Genomic DNA, 19,694 nt, shown 5'->3' with positions numbered 1-19,694 from the left:
TGTCCTCGTCTTCTTTCCGAGCCGTGATGAGCGGAGCCGTCCGGGAAAGCCTCCCGACGGCCGGCCGAGCGTGCGGGCGGTCCTGACGGTCGCCGTTCTCTCGGCGGAGTACTGCCGCTTCCGCTCCTTTATTAAGTGTCCTCGCACGCTTCGTGGAGAGTTTTCTCTCTCTTTACCCTGCGACCGGCGAGCGACTTCGACTCAGTTGAAATGGAGGTGCGCCACATACACGATAAGGACAAAGACGGTGATCAAAATTAACTCAGCGGCGCTAGAGGTCAGGGGCCGCCGCGCTGTCCATGCGGTAGAAGCCGGAGTCGAGAGTCCGGTCTCGGGTACGGTCGATATGAGGGGAAGGGGCTGTGTTTTTTTCCCCCGAGGGTATAAATATTGATTCCGTGACCTTCGGTCGACCGACGAGCCGGAAGAGGCTCGACGATAAGCTACCGCGTGACGCGAGCGAGCGGCGGCGGCGACGACTCTGTCACTCCGGTATAAAAAGCTTAGAGCTGACCGGCGCTCGCAGAGTCATGAAGTGCACGCTGGCGTTGGCCGCGAGCGTCTTGGTTTGGGCCGCTTCGCCTCCGGAACTCATCGGGTGAGTCCCTTGAGATCTGCTGTCATACGACCAGACTGACGGGGTTTATTTTGCCGGGCGTCAAGACGCGCCGAGACAGGACGGCCGCACGAGTCGAACGCTTCCGGGTGAGTAGCTTCCCGTCCCGTGGCGTTTTTTTTTTTTTTTTGTCGCTTCGTCGGCTTTGAACGAGCGTCGGCATCGTCGCGGTGTAGCGCCGCGATATCGACGCCGTCTCGTCTCGCGGGTGGGACTCGTTGGAAAACGTCACCGGGCCGTTCGCGGACTCCGGGGGCCGGTCGGTCGGTCGGTCGGTACTCGTCAATAGTCCAGTGGTTTATTTGATCAAGGCGAGTGGACTTTGGAAACCAGAGCTTTCCTCAGCTTGTTGACTTTGAAATGCTCAAATGTGGCAGCTTGACAAAGGCCTAGTCGGACATTTAGGAAGTTGGATTTTCGCAATTCACAGGTTAAATCGCTAACGTGATATTTTTGAAAAGGGTTCAAATCCCCGGGGAGGGAGCGTCATTGTCCCGGCCGCTCGGTTAAAAAGCCGGGAGGTCTCGGTGGAAAAAGTCCAGTCGTCTCGATTCGACCGCGCGGAATAGCGCGAACCGGACGGACGGGAATCCCGACGGCCTCCAACTTGTATTTTCCCCTCAGCGTTTCTTCAATTTTGGCCACACGGAGCTCTCCGAACGTGACGGCCGACTCGACGGCACGTGACGTGTCAAACGCGGAGTCCGTCGGACCCAACCTGACATTAGACTACGCTGCTCAGTCCTTCAGGTGAGGAGAAAGAAATCTTTCTCTTCTTTTCTGAGCATTAGCCTCTGTTTGTTTTAATTAACGTTTCGATTTGTCATCTCCGCCGGCCGGCAGCATTTCGGCCAGAGGCTGCAAGTTGTCCACCTGCTCGCTCCACGAGCTCGGCTCCAAGCTTCAAGCGGGCGACGAAACGGCCGGCGATTCTTCGTCCAATCCCAACGGATTTGGGAAAAAATGACCATTTCGGTTATCTCGCTGTCAGCGTGGCACCGCTCGTCCGTCCGTCCGTCCGTCCGCCTATCGCTCTCCCGTCTCGTGCCGGCCGGCGAACGGATTTCGGCCAAAAGCGCCCCCCGCCATCTAGGTGGAGGGCGCGCGCGCCTCCGTCGCAGATGTCGCAATCGCTGATTTCGCAAAAAACAAAAAACAAAAAAAACAAAGCATTTTGGAATTGGCACGGAATGATGGTCTGGCCAGGAGAACACTGAAATAAATGCAAAGCGTGAATACGATCATGTCAGAGTGTTTGTTCGTTGGCAATTTCGAAAGGGTCTTTTTGCACTTCTCGGAAGACAAAACTTCTGTTTTGTGGGGAAAAAAATCAACACAGTTGGCGAGTACGCAGTTCCGTCTTATGATGCTGATCTGTGAAACGGGATGTGGCTTCAGTGACACGCTGGCTCAGTAGACTTTGTCACAGCGGGTTTCTGTCTCGTGATTTGTTGAACCCGTCGGCGAGTGTGGAAAGAGCCTTTGTAAAGAGGTGAAAAGCCATGAAGCGGATCGGCACCGGAACCGCGACAGGTACGTCGGCAGCTCTCGAATGACAAATATATAAAAAATATACTGCGAGAGCGTGACTTCCCGAAGATACGCGGCAGGCGAGGTCGCGATGCGAGAAGTCGAACGGCTCTCTTCTCTCAATTTTGAGAAGTCGGGGACCTTTGTCGCCGCGACGAAGCGCCGGAGCCGCCGATGGAGCGGCAAGCCCGAAGAGTGCGCCTGAAGCCGTGGCTGGTGGCTCAAGTGGACAGCGGCCGCTTCCCCGATCTCGGCTGGATCGATCCCGAGCGCAGGTTCTTCCGGATCCCCTGGGAACACGCCACGCGCGCCGCCCCTGCATCTCAAGGCGAAAACACCATCTTCAAGGTTTGCCGTTTTCACTGCGCACTCGTTTCCTTTCTCTGGCGACATGAGAAAAAGCACACCAAACAGAGCTAAAAAAGCAGCAGGAAGTTTGTAACTTCCTCCTCCGTGAACGCTGACTTCCTTTTTGACTGAACCCATTTGACGCGGCAACTTCCCCTTACCGCTTCCGGAGAGCTTTCTTTGAGCAGAAAAGGTGTTTGGCGTGCCTCTCCTCTCCCCTCCTCTCCCCTCCTGTCCTTACAGGCATGGGCTCTGGAAACGGGAAAGTTCCAGGAAGGTGTGGACGATCCCAACCCGGCCAAGTGGAAAGCAAACCTGCGCTGCGCGCTGAACAAAAGTAAAGAGTTTGAGCTCAAGTTCGATGGCACCAAAGAGACGCCGCTTCAACCTTATAAAATTTACCACGTCGTTAACACAGGTGAGGCCTCGCTTCTCAAATCGTCGGGATGTGTTTGAGCCGCCATTGTCCACATACTTCCTATAGCCAAAAGAATGTGGCTTCTTTTTCTTTCAGACACCGCCGATGACGAGGTAACACATTGCCAATACGACGGTTTGTCAGAACCCGTGTGACGCCACCGTTGTATTTCAGATGCCTAATCTGACGGAGCTGACGATCGGTAAGTCGCCGTATTTCGAGCGCCGCCCGCAAGACCCGAGACTCGCGGGGGACCGGACGCGACCGGATAGAGACGACAGTAGAGAAAGCCCGAGACGAGACTATTTCAGAACGATTCTCTTTCCGGTTCCGAGGTCGAAGTCGTTACGAGCGGGCCGGTAGGTTAGCAGCCGAAAATTCAAGGTATTTCATCGTTTATCCGTCCCGATCACACCGACGAGTCGTAGATGAGCGTCAAACTCGACCGGTCCGGACAGAAAATCCCGCCGGTCGGAGACCGAGACTATCGCCTTTCCGGATCACGCGTCGCGAAGGCGCGCAAAGCCTCTCGCTATTGACCGATGTGTCGTCAGATTCCGACGTCGGCGACTCGGGCGCTCTGGCGGCCCTCCCGGCTCCGTGTGGCGATCCGAAGCAGCGGTCAGGCGTCCCCGCCCTGACCTCTGAGCTCCGTCTGCGGGATTCCCAAATGTCGGATCGGGTCAGCTTCGATCACCCGGAGGCGGGCGCCGTCGCCCGGGCCCCCGCGGAACTGCTCGGTAGCATCCCGTGTGAGTGAAGCGGCCCGGCGCGTTCGTTTCGACGACCGGAGACGGTCGACGTCACGACGCCGTTTCCCGCTCGCTATCTCCGCCCCAGCGACAGATCTGGACCTGAAGTTTCAGTACCGCGGCCGGCCGGCGGGTTCTCTGACCGTCAGCGACCCTCGGGGCTGCCGGCTGTTCTACGGACAGCTGGGACCGGACCCGTGGCAGGTGGACCTTTTCGGACCGGTGGACCTGCAGCAAGTCCTGTTTCCGGACCCTTCCGAGATCCCCGGCCAGAAGCAGCGCGTGTTCACGGAAGCCCTGCTGAACGTGATGGATCGAGGGCTGGTCCTGGAAATCTGGGAGCAGGACATCTACGCCGTCCGCCTCTGTCAGTGCAAGGTATTCTGGTCCGGGCCGGGCGTGCCCCACGGGGGCCTGCCCAATCAGCTGGAGAGGGAGAAGAGGGTCAAAATCTTCAGCCTGAATGACTTCCTACAAGGTGACAAACATCTCCTCATCAAAGTCTTGTATTTGCCGTTGCCTTCAAAGACTGAAGGGAAGGCGCCATCTCCTCTTCAGGACTGATCTCGTACCAGAAAGGCGAAGTTCAGAGCGTTCCCCCTTACGAGATCTGCTTCTGCTTTGGGGAGGACTGGCCTGATACCAAACCCAAAGAGAAGAAACTTATTGTGGTGCAGGTCAGTGCTAAGGACTAATGTGGAGAATCTTTTTCCCATGGAAATGAAATGAGCTACATAGACATTGGTCATCCAAAGAAAATAGGATCCCAGTTGCTGTTCAAATGTCTTCAGAGAAGTAGCGACCGTTGCCTCGCCTCGCCTCGCCTCGCCTCACCTCGCTTATGGTCCTTCCTTCCTTTTCCTACTCAGGTGGTTCCGGTGGTGGCACGGATTCTAACAGAGATGTTCTCGGGAGAGCACAGCTGGTCCATTGACAGCATCCGACTCCAGATTTCCAACCCGGATGTGAAGGACCAGACAGTGGAGCAGTTTAAAGAGCTCCAGAGACTCCTCCAGAATCAAAATATCCAAGTGTCCTGAGGCGTCGCCATTCCCTCCGAGCCGCCGTGGGCCAGAGAACATTTGGAAGCAGACTTCCGCAGCGCGCTTGTTTGCGTGCTAACGCGCCGCTAATATTAAACTTTGGATTCCAAGGTGCGTGTGTAAATCTGCTGCTAAAATGTCTGTTTTGTCCAACTCGTCAACAACACGGAGCACTTCGAACCCGTCCGTACGCACGCACGCCAATCTGCTAGGTTGCACTCTAACCTGCTCAGAATTTTCCACAGACGTCCAAGCAGCCAAGCTGGCCAAACGACATTGACGTCATCGTGGCGTGCAACTGGCACGCGAGGAAAAAAAAAAGAAAAAGACATTGTCATTGCAGCAAAGTGTGTACATTTGATGCCTCGCACGCACAAGTTGCACTTGATACATTCAAAGAATGGGGGTGTAAAAAAACAATAAATCTCGCGTTTTTCTCTGCTTAACCCTACATTGCCAAATGTATCAATTTTGATACAAAGGTTTCTGGACCTCATTGCATTGTCGCACAATAAAAAACAGATTGCAGATTGAACACAATAAGGTTTTAAACTTTTATTCATTTTTATTGACCACGGGAACTGCATGTAATGCTTGCTTAGGTTTCATTTAGGGTTCAAATGAGAAAACTTATGCATATTATTTTTTTAAGAAATGTGTTTTATTATGTTTAGGGACCACATAAACTCCATAAAGCTTTAAAAAAAAAAACAAAAAAAAACAAATCTGAATTTTCTGCTCATCATTTCTGGGGTCAGGCGTTGTAGGATTATAGATGTTAGGTATGTAAATGTCTTTGAATGTATAGTCTTGAATTGATATTGATAGATGCAGCTATTTAAAAAAGGCCAGAAATGTCTATGCCTAGACCTTGAAGGATAATGTGAAGGCAGGGCCGGCCCAGGCCATCTGGGGGCCCTAAGCAAAATAATGCAAAGGGGCCCATATTTTTGGCCCACCATTTTGTCACAGTGTACTGTGAAACCCATACATGCAATCCAACCCATACTTCCATATTTTGTATATTAATCAGATTTTGTTGCACTGCATACTTCATATTAATCAGATTTTGTTGCACTGCATACTTCAAACTTCTCACCCCAAATGATTGTCAGTACTTACAGTAGCTAGCGCCAAACGTTTTTCTAAAAGAGGAAAGAAAAGTTAAGGAAGAACTTTTATTTTTTGAAGATTGTAATCAAGTATCAAAACTCACAAAAGTCAAATAAAGCAAACGGTAGTAAACAAAATAGAATATAAATTTAAAAATAGCCAGATTGGGGGCCCCCTAGTGGTCAGGGGCCCTAAGCAGCTGAATAGTCTGCGTATTGGCTGGGCCGGCCCTGTGTAAAGGGGAATCATCCTCCGACGATGTTTTCGTTCATGACTGCGTCATACTCCCGTCTTTCCATCTGAATGGAATTCCAAATAAAATGAATTGGTTTTGCCAGGTCGCGTCTGCTTGCTACATTCTGTCCAGGAGCACCACAGTGTTTTGCTTTTAATGTAGCTTTACAAAAGTGACGTTCCAGTTAGAAATCCAACTTTTCCACGATTTTGTACAAAGCGCCCCCCTCCTAGTTTGTTAAGCACTTCAAATTGTTCAACCTGTCTAACCTTAAAACGGACCCATCTTAGAACAGTCATTCCGCGTTCTGCAAGTTTAGGGGATGCGTCATATTCGAATCATTATTATGATTATTTTTGTACCCCCACCCCCCCGGAAAAAAAGTGTTCCGGTTTGTGTTTGGAGCCGGCTGAGCACAGTGGTTACACGAGGAGGAGGCCGTTCGAGATCATAGATAATCGATGTCTATGTCTTCCGCACACTGGGAGCCAAAGGGAACAGACGTCCTCCCTTGTCGGCCATCTTCAATACGGGTCCATTCGCGCCATATAACATTCAAGTCAATTGAGCTTGTGCTTTGAAATAACTCAAATTGCTAAATGAGATATCTCTCTCTCTCTCTCTCTCTCTCTATATATATATATATATCTATATATATATCTATATATCTATATCTATATATATATATATATATATATATATATATATATATATTTGTTTTATTTCCCGATTTTCAACCAGCTTGGCTTTTCAAAAGCGTTAGAGACTCATTTACTGCACACTCCAAAAACAATGATGGCACAAAAAATATATTAGGCCTTGATCGTAGCCACATTATTACTTTTAGTTCAAATGGATTTGTAAATCCGGCGACTTCAACATTTTCACGAGAGTCGGACAAACATTTCGAAACATTTTCTGTTGCAAGATGGCCGCCGCTTAACGACGCCACCGACTCCTCCTGAAAGCATCTAGCCTCAAACACAGTTGACATCTATGTGCGAGATGGCGCTCGGCGGCGGCGGCGCACGGTCCGTCTAATTTGGTCTCCAAGCGCATCGTTTGTCGCCTTTCTTGCGTGTCGACCACCCGCTTCGGAAGCCAACGATGGAGGGGGGCAAACCGAGTCTGCCGCTCGTCTACCAGGCGGTCCAGGCCCTTCACCACGACCCGGACCCGGCCGGGAAGGAGCGAGCTTCGGTGTGGCTCGGGGAGCTCCAGACATCGGTAGGAAAACGGGAGCTTCCGCTCGCCGGGGGCCGCCGGAGCTAGCGCGGGGCAGGCGGGCCCGCGACTAGACCGAAGCCTTTCACCGTCATCGGAACCGCCTGGGAAAAAAGTGCGCAACGTATCGGAGCCCATTAGCATCCAAGCTAAGCTACTCGGCGGGCGACCAAATGAATGAATCGCCAGCGGGACAGAAACTCGCTGACGCTCGATTTGGACACGTCTGTCTGTGTTAGCCTTTTTCAAGTTGACGCCGTTTCGTTTAGTTTGTTTTTGCTGTCCTCGGAACGCAAGTCGTTGTCTTTCCACGCTAACTGGTTAGCACGACTATCCGAACTACTCGGGTGACGTCAGTCGCGGCGGTCACTTGGTCGACCCGCGTCCAAACACGGCTCGCTGGCGTCGGATTTCAAGCGATCGTCTTGCGACGCGGCCCGTTTGTCAACACGCCCCGACGCCCGATCGAGCAGCCGGCCGCCTTGGCCGTGCGTGACAACTTTGCGGGGCCGGCCGCCGAAGTTGCGACGCCGCCGTCACTTCTACCCCCTCTGGCGCATTTCTTCACACACACGCACACAGTCGAGCCTCAAATCGTCTCCGTTGACTATGCGCAAGCCCTTCCAAACGGCTCTTTCGTCCTACTCTCCTTTCTTCTGTACTAGGAGTGTCGTTCTGCGCTCAAACGAAATGTTGGAGACGCTCGGAAAACCCGATGGATCTTGTAAGATGAGGCCGGAACGAAAACGAGCACAAACTGTTGAGCCGTCTTATGGTGGACGTTTTTCAACGTCGTCTTCGTATTTGTTTCCAATGCGTCGTGGCAAATTGTTGAAGGAATTCATACAGTTGGTGCCGAGAGAGAATACTGAACGAGGGCTCCGTCTATTTTCCTTTGCAGATGTATGCGTGGGAGATCTCCGATCAGCTGCTGCTGCTCAAACAGGACGTGGAGTCGTGTTACTTTGCCGCTCAGACCATGAAGATGAAGATCCAGACTTCCTTCTACGAGCTTCCGCCCGATTCCCACAATGCCCTGCGTGACTCGCTGCTCTCTCACATCCAGAACCTCAAAGACTTGTCGCCCATTATTGTGACGCAAGTATGTGCCTTTCTCTTTCCGTTGTCTCGCTTTGCTTTGGGGATAATGGTCGTTTTTAAAAGAACAGCAGTTCTTGGAGAATCCTCATCATCGTGAGCTAGGTTCAGAACGCTGGTCTTGATGCACAATTCTGATTTGACTTGATATGTTTTTTCGACCTGCCCATTCAGACTGACGTTTTTCATTGAGCCCATTCAAGTCGTCTGACATGCGCAGAAGCGGCAAAACGTACTTCGACGACATCAAAACATGCCGGCCCGACGTAGGTCGGGTAAGCAGAGCTCAAGCCAGGCGCTAACGGTAACGCCAGGCTCCATCGCCGCCGTCCTCCCCGTATTCCTCTCTTTGCGGATGTATTTGCTGCGCGAATTCCCATTTGGGAGCGTTCGGACTGCCGCCGCCACATTATGAAAAATGCGGCCCGGATCGGATTTTAACCGCGTACGAAAGTGACCGAGATGGGATTTGACACGCTCCACTTCTATGAGACTTGTCTAGTTGAAGCCTCACTCGAGTCAGAAAAACAACTGAAAATGGGATTTGTGCATTAAGACCCGTGATACCACGCCTCAAGATTTGGAGCGTAAGTGGCAGCCAATAGTGAGGGGAAACTAGTTATTTGAGTGCGATTTTAATGGCGGGCTGATTCGGGGAAAGGGTCCCTCCCTCGTGTGGGACTGACAGAAGTTGTGTCCAAATGAAATAGCCTCTGAAATTCCTTGATAAGTGTGTTTTTGTCTGACTGTTTTATTTATTTTGATATTAGCTGGCTTTAGCCATCGCGGATCTCGCTCTTCAGATGGCATCCTGGAAAGGATGCGTGCATACTCTCATCGAAAAGTGAGTATTGTGCGGTCCATTTTATTGACGCGTGACTGGGACGTTTGCTCCCGAACGGCCCGCCCGCTGACTGTAAGTCTGGCTCCGGACCTCTCCCAGATACAACGGCGACATCGGCTCCATGCCTTTCCTCATGGAGATCCTGACCGTGTTGCCCGAAGAAGTCCACAGCCGCTCGCTTCGTATCGGAGCCAATCGGAGGACGGAGATTATCGAGGATTTGGCGTATTACTCTTCCACCGTGGTCACGCTTCTGGTTAGCCGCCGGGGCTTTTCCGTCTCTGGACCGACTCAAGATGAAATGCTTGCAATATCCCAGGGAAACCGCTGGTGATGGAAAAAGTCTGAAGTAACATTTGTTTTTTTTGTCTTTGCTTGTTCCTTTCAGGGCTCGTGTGTGGAAAAGACGGGTAGTAATGAGAAGATGCTCATGAAAGTTTTTCGTTGTCTGGGGAGCTGGTTCAACCTGGGGGTCTTGGACAGCAACTTCATGGCTACCAACCAGCTGCTCATGGTCCTATTCCAAGTCTTGGTGAGCCGCCAAAACACTGGTCGCCCACATGGTCCGACGCGCCGGTCACCCACCCACCCACCCACCCATCCGACCGACCGACCGTCCGTCCGCGGTGTTTGTTTGCAGCAGAGGGACGACACGTCCAGCAACCTCCACGAAGCGGCCGCCGACTGCGTGTGCTCCGCCCTCTATGCCATTGAGAATGTGGAGACCAACGCCACGTTGGCGCTGCAGCTCTTCCGGGGCGTGCTGACGCTGGAGACGGCCTACCACATGGCCGTGGCCCGCGAGGACCTGGACAAGTGAGTGGGGCGACTCGGTGCGCGCGCGGGCCTTCGGTGTCCGAGGCACGGGTTCCACCCCGCCCCTTTCCCCAGAGTTCTCAACTATTGCAGAATCTTCACCGAGCTGTGCGAGACCTTTTTGGAGACGACGGTCAGGACCCCGGGTCAGGGAATGGGAGACCTGAGGACGCTGGAGCTGCTGTTGATCTGCGCCGGACACCCCCAGTACGAGGTAGGTGGACATATTGACGGGCTAACGCCAAACCGGTCCCTTCTCCTTTCGCTACTTGTGCCGCAGGTGGTGGAGATCTCCTTTAACTTCTGGTACCGGCTGGGTGAAAATCTCTACAAGATCAACGACGTGGCCCTTCACACCGTATTCCGCCCGTACATTCAGAGACTTCTGCACTGCTTGGCTCGACATTGTCAGCTGGACCCGGACCACGTGAGTGCCGGCCGACGGGCGGCGGACACGCCCCAACCGCTGAACGGCACCGTGCGTTCCCCCCGCGCAGGAAGGAATTCCCGACGAGACGGACGACTTTGGCGAGTTCAGGATGAGGGTTTCCGACCTGGTTAAAGACGTGATTTTTCTCGTAGGCTCAATGGAATGCTTCTCCCAGGTGGGGCCGGCGCAAAGTGCCGGTTGTTTTTATCGGGGCGCAGTGGTGACGTGGGATTTGTGTCTGCAGTTGTATTCCACCCTGAAAGACGGGAACCCTCCTTGGGCGGTGACCGAAGCCGTTCTCTTCATCATGGCCGCCATCGCCAAAAGCGTGGACCCGTGAGCTCGTCCGCTCAAAGAATCTTTGCGTCCGGGTGGAAAGCGGCTCACGTTTTGACTTTGTTTCAGTGAAAACAACCCGACTCTTTTGGAGGTGTTGCAGCAAGTGGTCTTGCTTCCGGAGGCGGTACACGTGGCGGTGCGCTACACCAGCATCGAGCTGGTCGGAGAGATGAGCGAGGTCGTCGACCGGAACCCCCGATTCCTCGGTGACCACGCGACCGTCTTCCTTCCCTTCGGAACCCGCGCGATGTAACGGCTTTGTCGTCCGCCTTCTTCAGACCCGGTGTTGAATTACCTGATGAAGGGTCTGAGAGAGAAACCTCTGGCCTCGGCCGCAGCCAAGGCCATCCATAACATCTGCTCCGTGTGCCGAGACCACATGACTCAGCACTTCCAGGGCCTCCTGGACATCGCCCGCTCCCTGGATTCCTTCGCGCTCTCCACGGAGGCCGCCGTCGGGCTGCTTAAAGGTAAGCGCCGGACGAGGAGACCGGCGGGCGGGCGGGCGGGCGTCCGTCCGGGATTTTTTTCCCGCCGTTTGACGCGGCCAGCTGTTTGGAACGGTTAGGAACGGCGCTGGTCCTGGGTCGTCTTCCTCTCGACAAGATCGCCGAGTGCCTGGGCGACTTGTGCGCCGTTCAGGTCTCCGCCCTTAAAAAGGTACGCCCTCCTTTGTCTACTGTTTAGGAGCGAACGGACAAAGAACACCTTTTTCACTTTCAGCTTCTGGCCGAAGAATCGACAAACGGCCGATCGGCCGATCCCACCGTCTGGCTGGACAGACTGGCCGTCATTTTCAGGTAAAAGCTCCTTCCCTCCTTCCCTCCCTCCAAATCAGACGGTGAAGAAAGCGTGGGCCCGCCGGCTTTTTTCCCCAGACACACGAACCCCATCGTGGAGAACGGACAGACGCACCCTTGTCAGAAAGTCATCCAGGAGGTAAAAGACGACGCCGACTCGCACCGGAGCAAATGTTCCACTCTTGCGACGGTCGCTCCTAGATCTGGCCCGTGCTGTCCGAGACGCTCAACACTCACCAGGCGGACAACCGCATCGTGGAACGATGCTGCCGCTGCCTCCGTTTCGCCGTGCGCTGCGTGGGAAAAGGATCCGCCTCCTTACTCCAGCCGCTGGTCACTCAGGTGGAGGGAGACTCGCCAAAAAAATGGCAACGGAAGCCGACTCTGTCTCGGCGCCTTGATCTCGTCTCGTCCCCTTGATCTCGTCTCGTCCCGTCTCGACAGATGGTGAGCGTATACCGGGTGCACCCGCACTCGTGCTTCTTGTACCTGGGCAGCATCCTGGTGGACGAGTACGGCATGGAGGAGGGCTGTCGCCAAGGTCTTCTGGACATGTTGCAGGTGGAGCCGTCGGCGGGCGGTGGCCGGATAGCGCGGGGCCCGCTGCGCTCACGTCTTTTATTCCCCCCCCCCCCCGTCAGGCTTTGTGCATGCCAACCTTCCAGCTTTTGGAGCAATCCAACGGCCTGGTCAATCATCCCGACACCGTGGACGACCTGTTCAGACTGGCGACCAGGTGAGCGGCGCCCGTCGGAGCTTCTCGGGCCGGCGTTTGTGACGTACCGCTTAGCTTATCCGGATCTTCCCTCAGGTTCGTGCAGCGGAGTCCCGTCACGCTGCTCAGCAGCGGCATTATCGTTCACATCATCCAGTGCGCCATCGCCGCCACCTCGCTGGACCACCGAGACGCCAACTGCAGCGTCATGAAGTTTGTGCGAGACCTCGTTCACACCGGAGTGGCAAACGACGTAAGAACTTTAGGCGAGAGCCTTCACCGGAGAGCGGGGATCGAAGAAGCCGGGCTTTTCCTTTCTTTCTCCTCCGCCTTCCGCAGCACACGGAGGACTTTGATCTTCGGAAGCGGCTGATCGCTCAGGCCATGGAGCAGCACGGCCAGCAGCTGGTCACGCAGCTCATGCACTCGTGTTGCTTCTGTTTGCCCGCGTACACGCTGCCCGACATCGCCGAGGTCTTGTGGGAGGTCATGACGTTCGACCGGCCGGTGAGTGGACGGGCCGCCGCCGAGTCCCCCCCCCTTCGGCCCCTGGCTGACCCGCCCCCCTTCGCAGACCTTTTGTCGCTGGTTGGAGAGCGCTCTGAAGGGCTTGCCGAAGGAGACGTCGGGGGGCACGGTCACGGTCACGCACAAGCAGCTGACGGATTTCCACAAACAAGTCACCAGGTGAGCCTCTGCCCGCCGTTTCAAAGTGGCGGGATGATCCAGAGCCCCGGCGGTTTCTCCTTCTGCAGTGCCGATGAATGTAAACAAGTTTGCTGGGCCATCAGAGAGTTCACCAAACTATTCCGGTAAGGGGAAGGCCGGCCGCCGCCACGCCACTCCACGGCCCGTCCGTCCCTTTTTCTACCACCCGGTGGCCGTCTACGCACCTGAGAACGGGCCACGATCGAGTCGAGTCGTAACTTTGGCGTCTTTCAGGTAAAATGTTTTCGGGAGGTGGAGAGGCGGCGGCCTAAGTCGGGCGGGACCGGGACGGCCGACCGTCCCGGAGGCGGGCGGACCACGCGAGACCGACGGATCCGGAAGAGCGAGCGAACAGACGCGCCCGCGGCAACGGCGGATCGGGCCGGACGGGCGGAGTTCACCGAGTGAACAAAAACGGAATGTACCCGCCGCCTGCTCCGCTTTTTTAAAGAGAAACTTTATTTTTGGGGATTTTGGCCAAGGTGTACAGAGAGCCGAAGGATATCCCTCGATACCTGTGGGGGTGGGGGGCGGGGGGGGGGGGGGGGTGCGTCATCTCATCTTTTCTAGTTTATTTTTCTTTTTGTTGAGTTGTTTCGCTGCAAAAAGTGATGGTGTCAACGCTAGGACGGAAGTGACGTTGCCTTGTTGTAGACAATAAACGGCCGATACGACAACATGTGAATGTGTTGTTCAATTTCTGTTTGAGTCACGCTTTCCGCAGTCGGCACCGACTCCGGCGAGGCTGAAACGACGCACGCAAGTGTCGCGGTGCCACGTTGGGCGTCCTTTCTTTTGGCGGTCGCAGGATGTCGTCCGTCTCCCGTGGACGCTATCGCAAACGCGTCACCGTCTCCGATCTAATACAGATTAGAATGCGATTCGTTCATTCGGTATCACGTCAATTTCTGTGCGGCTGAGATTTTGTGTGGGTTATTATGCCTTTATTGTACACTACTGTAAAATAGCACTCTTATTACCATCTCGCCTGCCTAAATTTTTTATTAGCAACAAGAATAAATGGCTTTTAGGAAGAAAGTGTTGAATGACTTCTTTTTTGCTGCTGTATTTTTATGTCATGGAGCGGGCGGTAGTACCTGGAGAGGATGTTTGCTTGCAGGCGCTATAACTGTGAGGAACAGTGGTAAAGTGTTTTGTTGTAGTAGCAGTAAACCTCTCTCTTGGGAAGACGAGACATGATCAGCAACTTGTGACAAGTGCGATGTTCAAAGACCCTACGACGGGGTTCACTAAATAAGGGCCTCGGTGCCACTTTTCCACCGAAGTCCGGATTTAGTCAACCCTGCCCTACAAAATAAAGTGTGTTGAGTTCTGCTGCCTTTTAATCGTCATACCAGGCAAAACACGATAAATGATTGGCCTAATCAAGTTGTGTCTTTTTAGCGTCCTCGTACCTGCAAGGCTTTGTCAAGTAACACGCACCTGAGAAGTCCATCACTGAGGTATGCTATTTGAGCAATGTCCGTTCATCGTACCTGTACAGATGCCTACTCTATAGGACTAAAAACCTTAAAGGATTTGGACATCTTTTGTGAGAGTCAAGCGGAAGTACCTCTCCCCGGCTCCTCGATCACGTCTTTTTTTCAACATTTCAGCGACGAAAGCTTTAAAGGCCTAGGAGGAGACAACCTTGGTTTGTCAAAGACGCAAGTGGACTCTTACTGGCTTTTGTAATTCTCAAATTACACGCAATTCAGATATAGGAGGGCAAAACAAACTGCCTGCTCGTTGAAGTGCGACCTGGTTTTTTTGCTTGCCTGTCATAAGACAGGCTGTCTATTCATGCCAATTTGATACATTTCCTACTAGATCTGTATAACTCCTAGCCTGTTTTTGCAATTACTGATTATATCACTGATTGGGGAAAGATTGTGATAAATCATGCCAAAGACCTACCACTCTTCCCATTGTGAAGGGTCGAGCTGCCAACCAGCTTCATAACAAAGGTCTGCTGTGCCGGGTAAATTCATCATTCATAAGTTCATCCTCCCCGATTTCGGGAGCGCAAGCACTGGTCTTACTTTCAGCAAAGGTTGCAGAAGCTATATTTGCGCAGTCGCATTGAAGTTTAAATGTGTACGTGCCAGTTTTAAATATGAGAAGGTTGTTGTAAGTGCTGTGTGATGCAGCCTCATCAATTCGTGACCCCATACTCGCTCACATGCTCCTGTGCAGCTTCTGAATCTACCACATTCGAGCAGTCAATATATCAAGTCCAAATTGTGTACCGTAGGAGCAGTAAAGAAAAAAACGTATAGTGCTGTGATTTTTAAATCAGCAGAGTAGAGCAGTGATTTAAAAAAAAAAAGTCATCCTGATGTTTGCATTGTCCATGTTAGTCATTTTTAAGTTTCTCAGTGGCGCATGTTAAGTCAATTGTGATATTGCAATGGAATGTTTTCCTTGGCACCCTAACCCTTGTGTTAGAAATATGCGGCACGTTTGTTAGTGAATTAACTTGGCCTTGAAATACTAACCCTTTGCAGTATATCATTTTTGGGTATGTCAAAAGTACCATTGATTTTTGCATACGAAAATTTGAGTACGCATCAATTCTGACTCCAACACAATACGGGGGCTAAAGTACACTTGGCGAAGATGGTGTAGAAGATGATGCTGTCCCGAGTTGAGTCTTAAAAAAAAAAAAAAAAATCAGTTCAAAGCATGCAGTGGTGAAAATCACCAAATGAAAATCTAACCCTAAAACATTCAAGAGCCATGTTTGTGTAATGCAGTGCTTCTCAATTATTTTCTGTTACGCCCCCCCAAGCAAGAAGTAAATGTTTCGCGCCCCCCCAAACTCTCCGCCGCCACTGTAAATAGTATTATTCGTCTATAAAATTACTATTATAAATACGCATCTGCCTAACATTGTGTCCTTTTTTTCTAATAAAAAAAGTAACAGATCAACTTATGATAAAGTATAACTTTATTAACATTGTTTTGTTTGTAACAGAGAAGACTTGACGTGCATCAATTTGCCTGAATAAAAAAAAAGGTCACATTCAAACTGTAAAAATACACTCAAGGTATTTTTGACCATTTGATACAGAAAAATAAAATGTAATAAAATCCGTAAATAATAACAAATTCAAATTGATTAGAAACATTTACTCATGAGGACAATATGCCAAAAAATTTGACCGAAAAAACAAAAATGAATAAAGGAAAAAAAGAGTGTCCTTGGACAGAAGGACAGTTTTTATTTTTGCTGCTCACACTCAGTATTACCTCCTTTGCAGTGGTGTGGAGTCATTTTGCAATGAGCATGCTAACAATGCTCACTGGTTTACTGATATAACACTGACAAAGCAGGACTATTGTTAGCAATATTCGGCACGTTTTCGCTGAAAAACAATCAAGCGGCTTATCAATGAGATTGGGGTCGAATGTCTTTAAGTGGCGTCTTAATTGATTTGGCTTCTGGCTGTCCGCTATAATTATTTTCAGACACAGTAAACAGTAGTCTTTCCTCATCACCCCACTGTATTAAAAGTCAAAGCTAAAAGGCAAACGGCACGAAAAAAGCGCATTCTCGGCGGCCGAGGTAGAACCGTAGGTGAGGGCGGTCGTCGTGACGATCCCAAGCCGAAAATGGCACTTCTCGGGCGGCGACGTGAGAACCGGACAAGACAGTGGATCGCTGCGTGAGTGAGTTCGGTCGGAAAACAGCGTTCGAAAACGGTGGCGGCGCACTGCTCTTCATATCTGTTTTCTGTGTGCTGAGTGCTCTTCCTTAGTTCAAAAATACTGCACGCACTCTGAAAATGAGAGCGCCACTGCCACCCACTGAGTGGATGTGCAAGTACACTTTATTCCAGTCCGGCAAAAAAAAGAAAAAAGCATGTTCCCCGAGGACACATGCGCCCCCCCTGGCATCGCTCTGCGCCCCCCCAGGGGGGCGCGCCCCACTATTTGAGAAGTACTGGTGTAATGGCACAGGACTCCTACACCCCTGAGACAGCACTAGGACACCAAATGCAGCTTTTCGTTCAAGGTTTATTGACAATATTGGGGGGGTGTTAGAAATACATAAAGGGGGTTGGCCCGAGCTGGGATCGTCTCATGGTTGGGGCTCCAGGCTGCATGTGGTGGGGCTCCTCCAGGAGGACGAGCAAATGGCACTACTCAATAAAACATACAATAGTCACTGCAATATAAAAACACAGTAATATCTTTAATAATAATAATGATAAATCACCCCCCCCCCCCCCCCCCCCCCCCCCCCAAAAGGGCAAGGTGTTCATCAGACCGCGATTAGGAACATCTGGAGAGAAAGTTTCACGCATCTACTGCCTGCCCCTCGCTCCGCGCTGTCAGCATGCTACCTCCATTCCCACATTCTGGCCGTCGATCGGCCGTTTACGTTTGTATTCACAACAAGGCGAAGTCCGTATACACTACCGTTCAAAAGTTTGGGGTCTAATATTTCTGCTGTCCGTTATAAAATGACTCACAAAGTCTATTCATGAATAAGCTCCTTGATTAATAAGAACAACCTTAGATTATTAAGTACATCTTCGTTGTACTTGCTTATCGTTCACCCCACCTAAAGTATCTTTTTTTCTGTCCGTCTCCAGGAGTTAACGTTGAACATGAAGGTAATGACACAGTGCCCTCTGCTGGTAACATTAACACATTTCAGGAGAGGGTTAATGTGAGGTCATGTAATGTCCATGTTTGTAGTCGTTTACTAGTTAATTTCCAATTTGTTTGTTGTCAAATTGAAGTTTTTAAGACTCACGTCGTTTGGTATCCACATTGAATGTCAATTACTAGACAAATATTAGTTATTTAAAGTTGTAGAAAATGCAGTAAGCAAGTTTGTAGTCTTGTGTAGCACAAGTGGGGACCATGTTTGTTGTTCTTTTCATTTCATTTTCATCATGGCCATGTTTGTAGTTCTTTTCCATCTCATTTCAGCATGTAGTTCTTTTAATTTCATTTTCATCATGGCCATGTTTGTAGTTTGTTTTTTATTTTTTTAAATCGGCATGTTTGCCATGTTTGTAGTTCTTTTAATTTCAACATGGTGACCATGTTTGTAGTTATTTTAAATTTTCATCCTGGCCATGTTTGTACTTCTTACCTCCACAAATGTTACTTTTGCAAGCTGTCACCTTCCTTTTCTCACTTTCATAACGAAACTGTATGCTACATGAAGCTGTTAAAAAAAACAAATTAGAAAGCCGAAAAAACATTGAGCATTTGTGAAAAACTAAACCTTTTTGTACTTGATTTCAGCAGTGTTTATTTTTTTTATTTCGAATGTACATTGCATGTTGTGTTTATACTCCCTGGCATATTTGTGTTAGTTTTGTATATTTTGTTGTTGTTGTTATTGTTTGTGTGTTGATTGTTGATTTTGGTTAATTAAAAAAAATCAGCATGGTGCCCACGTTTGTAGTTCTTTTAATTTCATTTTCATCATGGACATGATTGTAGTTTTAAAAAAATCAGCATAGTGGCCATGTTTGTAGTCCTTTTAATTTCATTTTAATCATGGTCATGTTTGTAGTTCTTTTAAAATCAGCATGGAGGCCATGTTTTGTAGTTTTCATTTCAGCTTGGTGGCCATCTTTGTAGTTCTTTTCATTCAGCATGTTTGTAGGTCTTTTAATCTTCATCATGGACATGATTGTAGTTTTTAAAAAAATCAGCATAGTGGCCATGTTTGTAGTCAATTCAATTCAATTCAATTTTATTTGTATAGCCCTCAATCACAACAGAAGTCTCAAAGGGCTTTACAGAGGCAATATGATACACAATTAGAAATGAAGCAACAAAGTTGAATAGATGCAGTTCAAGTCCTGGGTATCCCCTATCCTTAAGACCCTCCATGCCGGCAAGGAAAAACGCCAGAGTCAATTGGGAGAAAAATGAGAAACCTTGGGGAGTACCACGGTCAGGAGAGATCCACTCCCAGGACGGATAGACAGGAACCCCAGAACGGCTAATGGGAATTAGCAAGCGAAATTATAGTCCGTAAAAATACAGTGGAGTGAAGGTGCAAGAAGAAGTCCTTCTAGTCAGATGAGACGGGGGTAGCAGCGAGGACGTCTATCCAGCCAGGGGTCCGGACAGTCAGGAGGCTGCAGCTGAAAAATAGCCCCTCCCCAGAGGGGAGGGGGGAAAGGGGACACCGGGTGACTAGTGATGAAGAGACTAGACAACTAGATATTAACATTGGAAAATAGAAATAAAGTAAGACAAGTGGTAGGTAGAGTAAGAAAAGGAGATAGAACTCAGCGCATTTTAATTTCATTTTAATCATGGTCATCTTTGTAGTTCTTTTAAAATCAGCATGGTGGCCATGTTTGTAGTTGTATTAGTCTGGGAAAGAAGAAAAATTCAACAAATGTATAAGTGTAGACAAAATGAACTCAATACAAACATGTTTGGAGTTCTTTTCATTTCAGCAAGGTGGCCGTGTGAACATGTTTGTTGTTGTTGTTTTGAAGTTTTTTTGTGTGGCACATGTTGTGCCCACGTTAGGAGTCACTTTGTAGTTTTTAAAAGTAAGTATTGTCATAACTATGTTTTTAGTCCTTTAGGTGCCCATGTTTGTAGTTCTTTAACTGAAGCACTGTTTAAACTTTGTAGATTTTTCAATGTAGAAGGTGACGTGATAGCCATGTTTGTAG

The 19,694-nt window shown here is 50.2% G+C and overlaps 2 protein-coding genes across 3 annotated transcripts; both read left to right on the top strand.

Moving 5' to 3' along the window:
* The first annotated feature begins 1,942 nt into the window (after positions 1-1,942).
* irf5 (interferon regulatory factor 5) lies at positions 1,943-6,158 on the top strand. 2 transcript variants are annotated; one of them, XR_009066501.1, is made up of 10 exons: positions 1,943-2,149; positions 2,280-2,494; positions 2,738-2,912; positions 3,009-3,025; positions 3,087-3,114; positions 3,467-3,664; positions 3,753-4,142; positions 4,223-4,341; positions 4,534-4,818; positions 4,953-6,158. XR_009066501.1 is itself a non-coding variant. In XM_057853707.1 (9 exons), the coding sequence occupies exons 1-9, from the start codon at positions 2,119-2,121 to the stop codon at positions 4,702-4,704; spliced, it is 1,344 nt and encodes a 447-aa protein (XP_057709690.1). In that variant the 5' UTR covers positions 1,943-2,118; the 3' UTR covers positions 4,705-6,158. The 2 variants fall into 2 exon arrangements, 1 of the variants encoding a protein (XP_057709690.1); XM_057853707.1 differs by having other exon boundaries at positions 4,534-6,158.
* Positions 6,159-6,998: 840 nt separating this feature from the next.
* On the top strand, positions 6,999-17,226 carry tnpo3 (transportin 3). The gene is made up of 23 exons (XM_057856299.1): positions 6,999-7,282; positions 8,181-8,381; positions 9,148-9,221; positions 9,321-9,477; positions 9,610-9,753; positions 9,862-10,037; positions 10,113-10,251; positions 10,318-10,464; positions 10,535-10,642; positions 10,712-10,803; positions 10,873-11,012; positions 11,085-11,276; positions 11,375-11,466; positions 11,530-11,606; positions 11,685-11,745; positions 11,808-11,948; positions 12,051-12,167; positions 12,248-12,342; positions 12,418-12,574; positions 12,661-12,828; positions 12,896-13,008; positions 13,077-13,133; positions 13,264-17,226. Exons 1-23 carry the CDS (start codon positions 7,163-7,165, stop codon positions 13,265-13,267), a joined length of 2,772 nt encoding a protein of 923 aa, XP_057712282.1. The 5' UTR covers positions 6,999-7,162; the 3' UTR covers positions 13,268-17,226.
* Positions 17,227-19,694: the final 2,468 nt, after the last annotated feature.

The sequence above is a fragment of the Corythoichthys intestinalis genome, chromosome 13 (assembly GCF_030265065.1).
Source record: "Corythoichthys intestinalis isolate RoL2023-P3 chromosome 13, ASM3026506v1, whole genome shotgun sequence".
Classification (NCBI taxonomy): Eukaryota; Metazoa; Chordata; class Actinopteri; order Syngnathiformes; family Syngnathidae; genus Corythoichthys; species Corythoichthys intestinalis.
The sequence above is the reverse complement of the archived record's forward strand: the minus strand, read 5'-3'. Positions and strand labels throughout refer to the sequence as shown.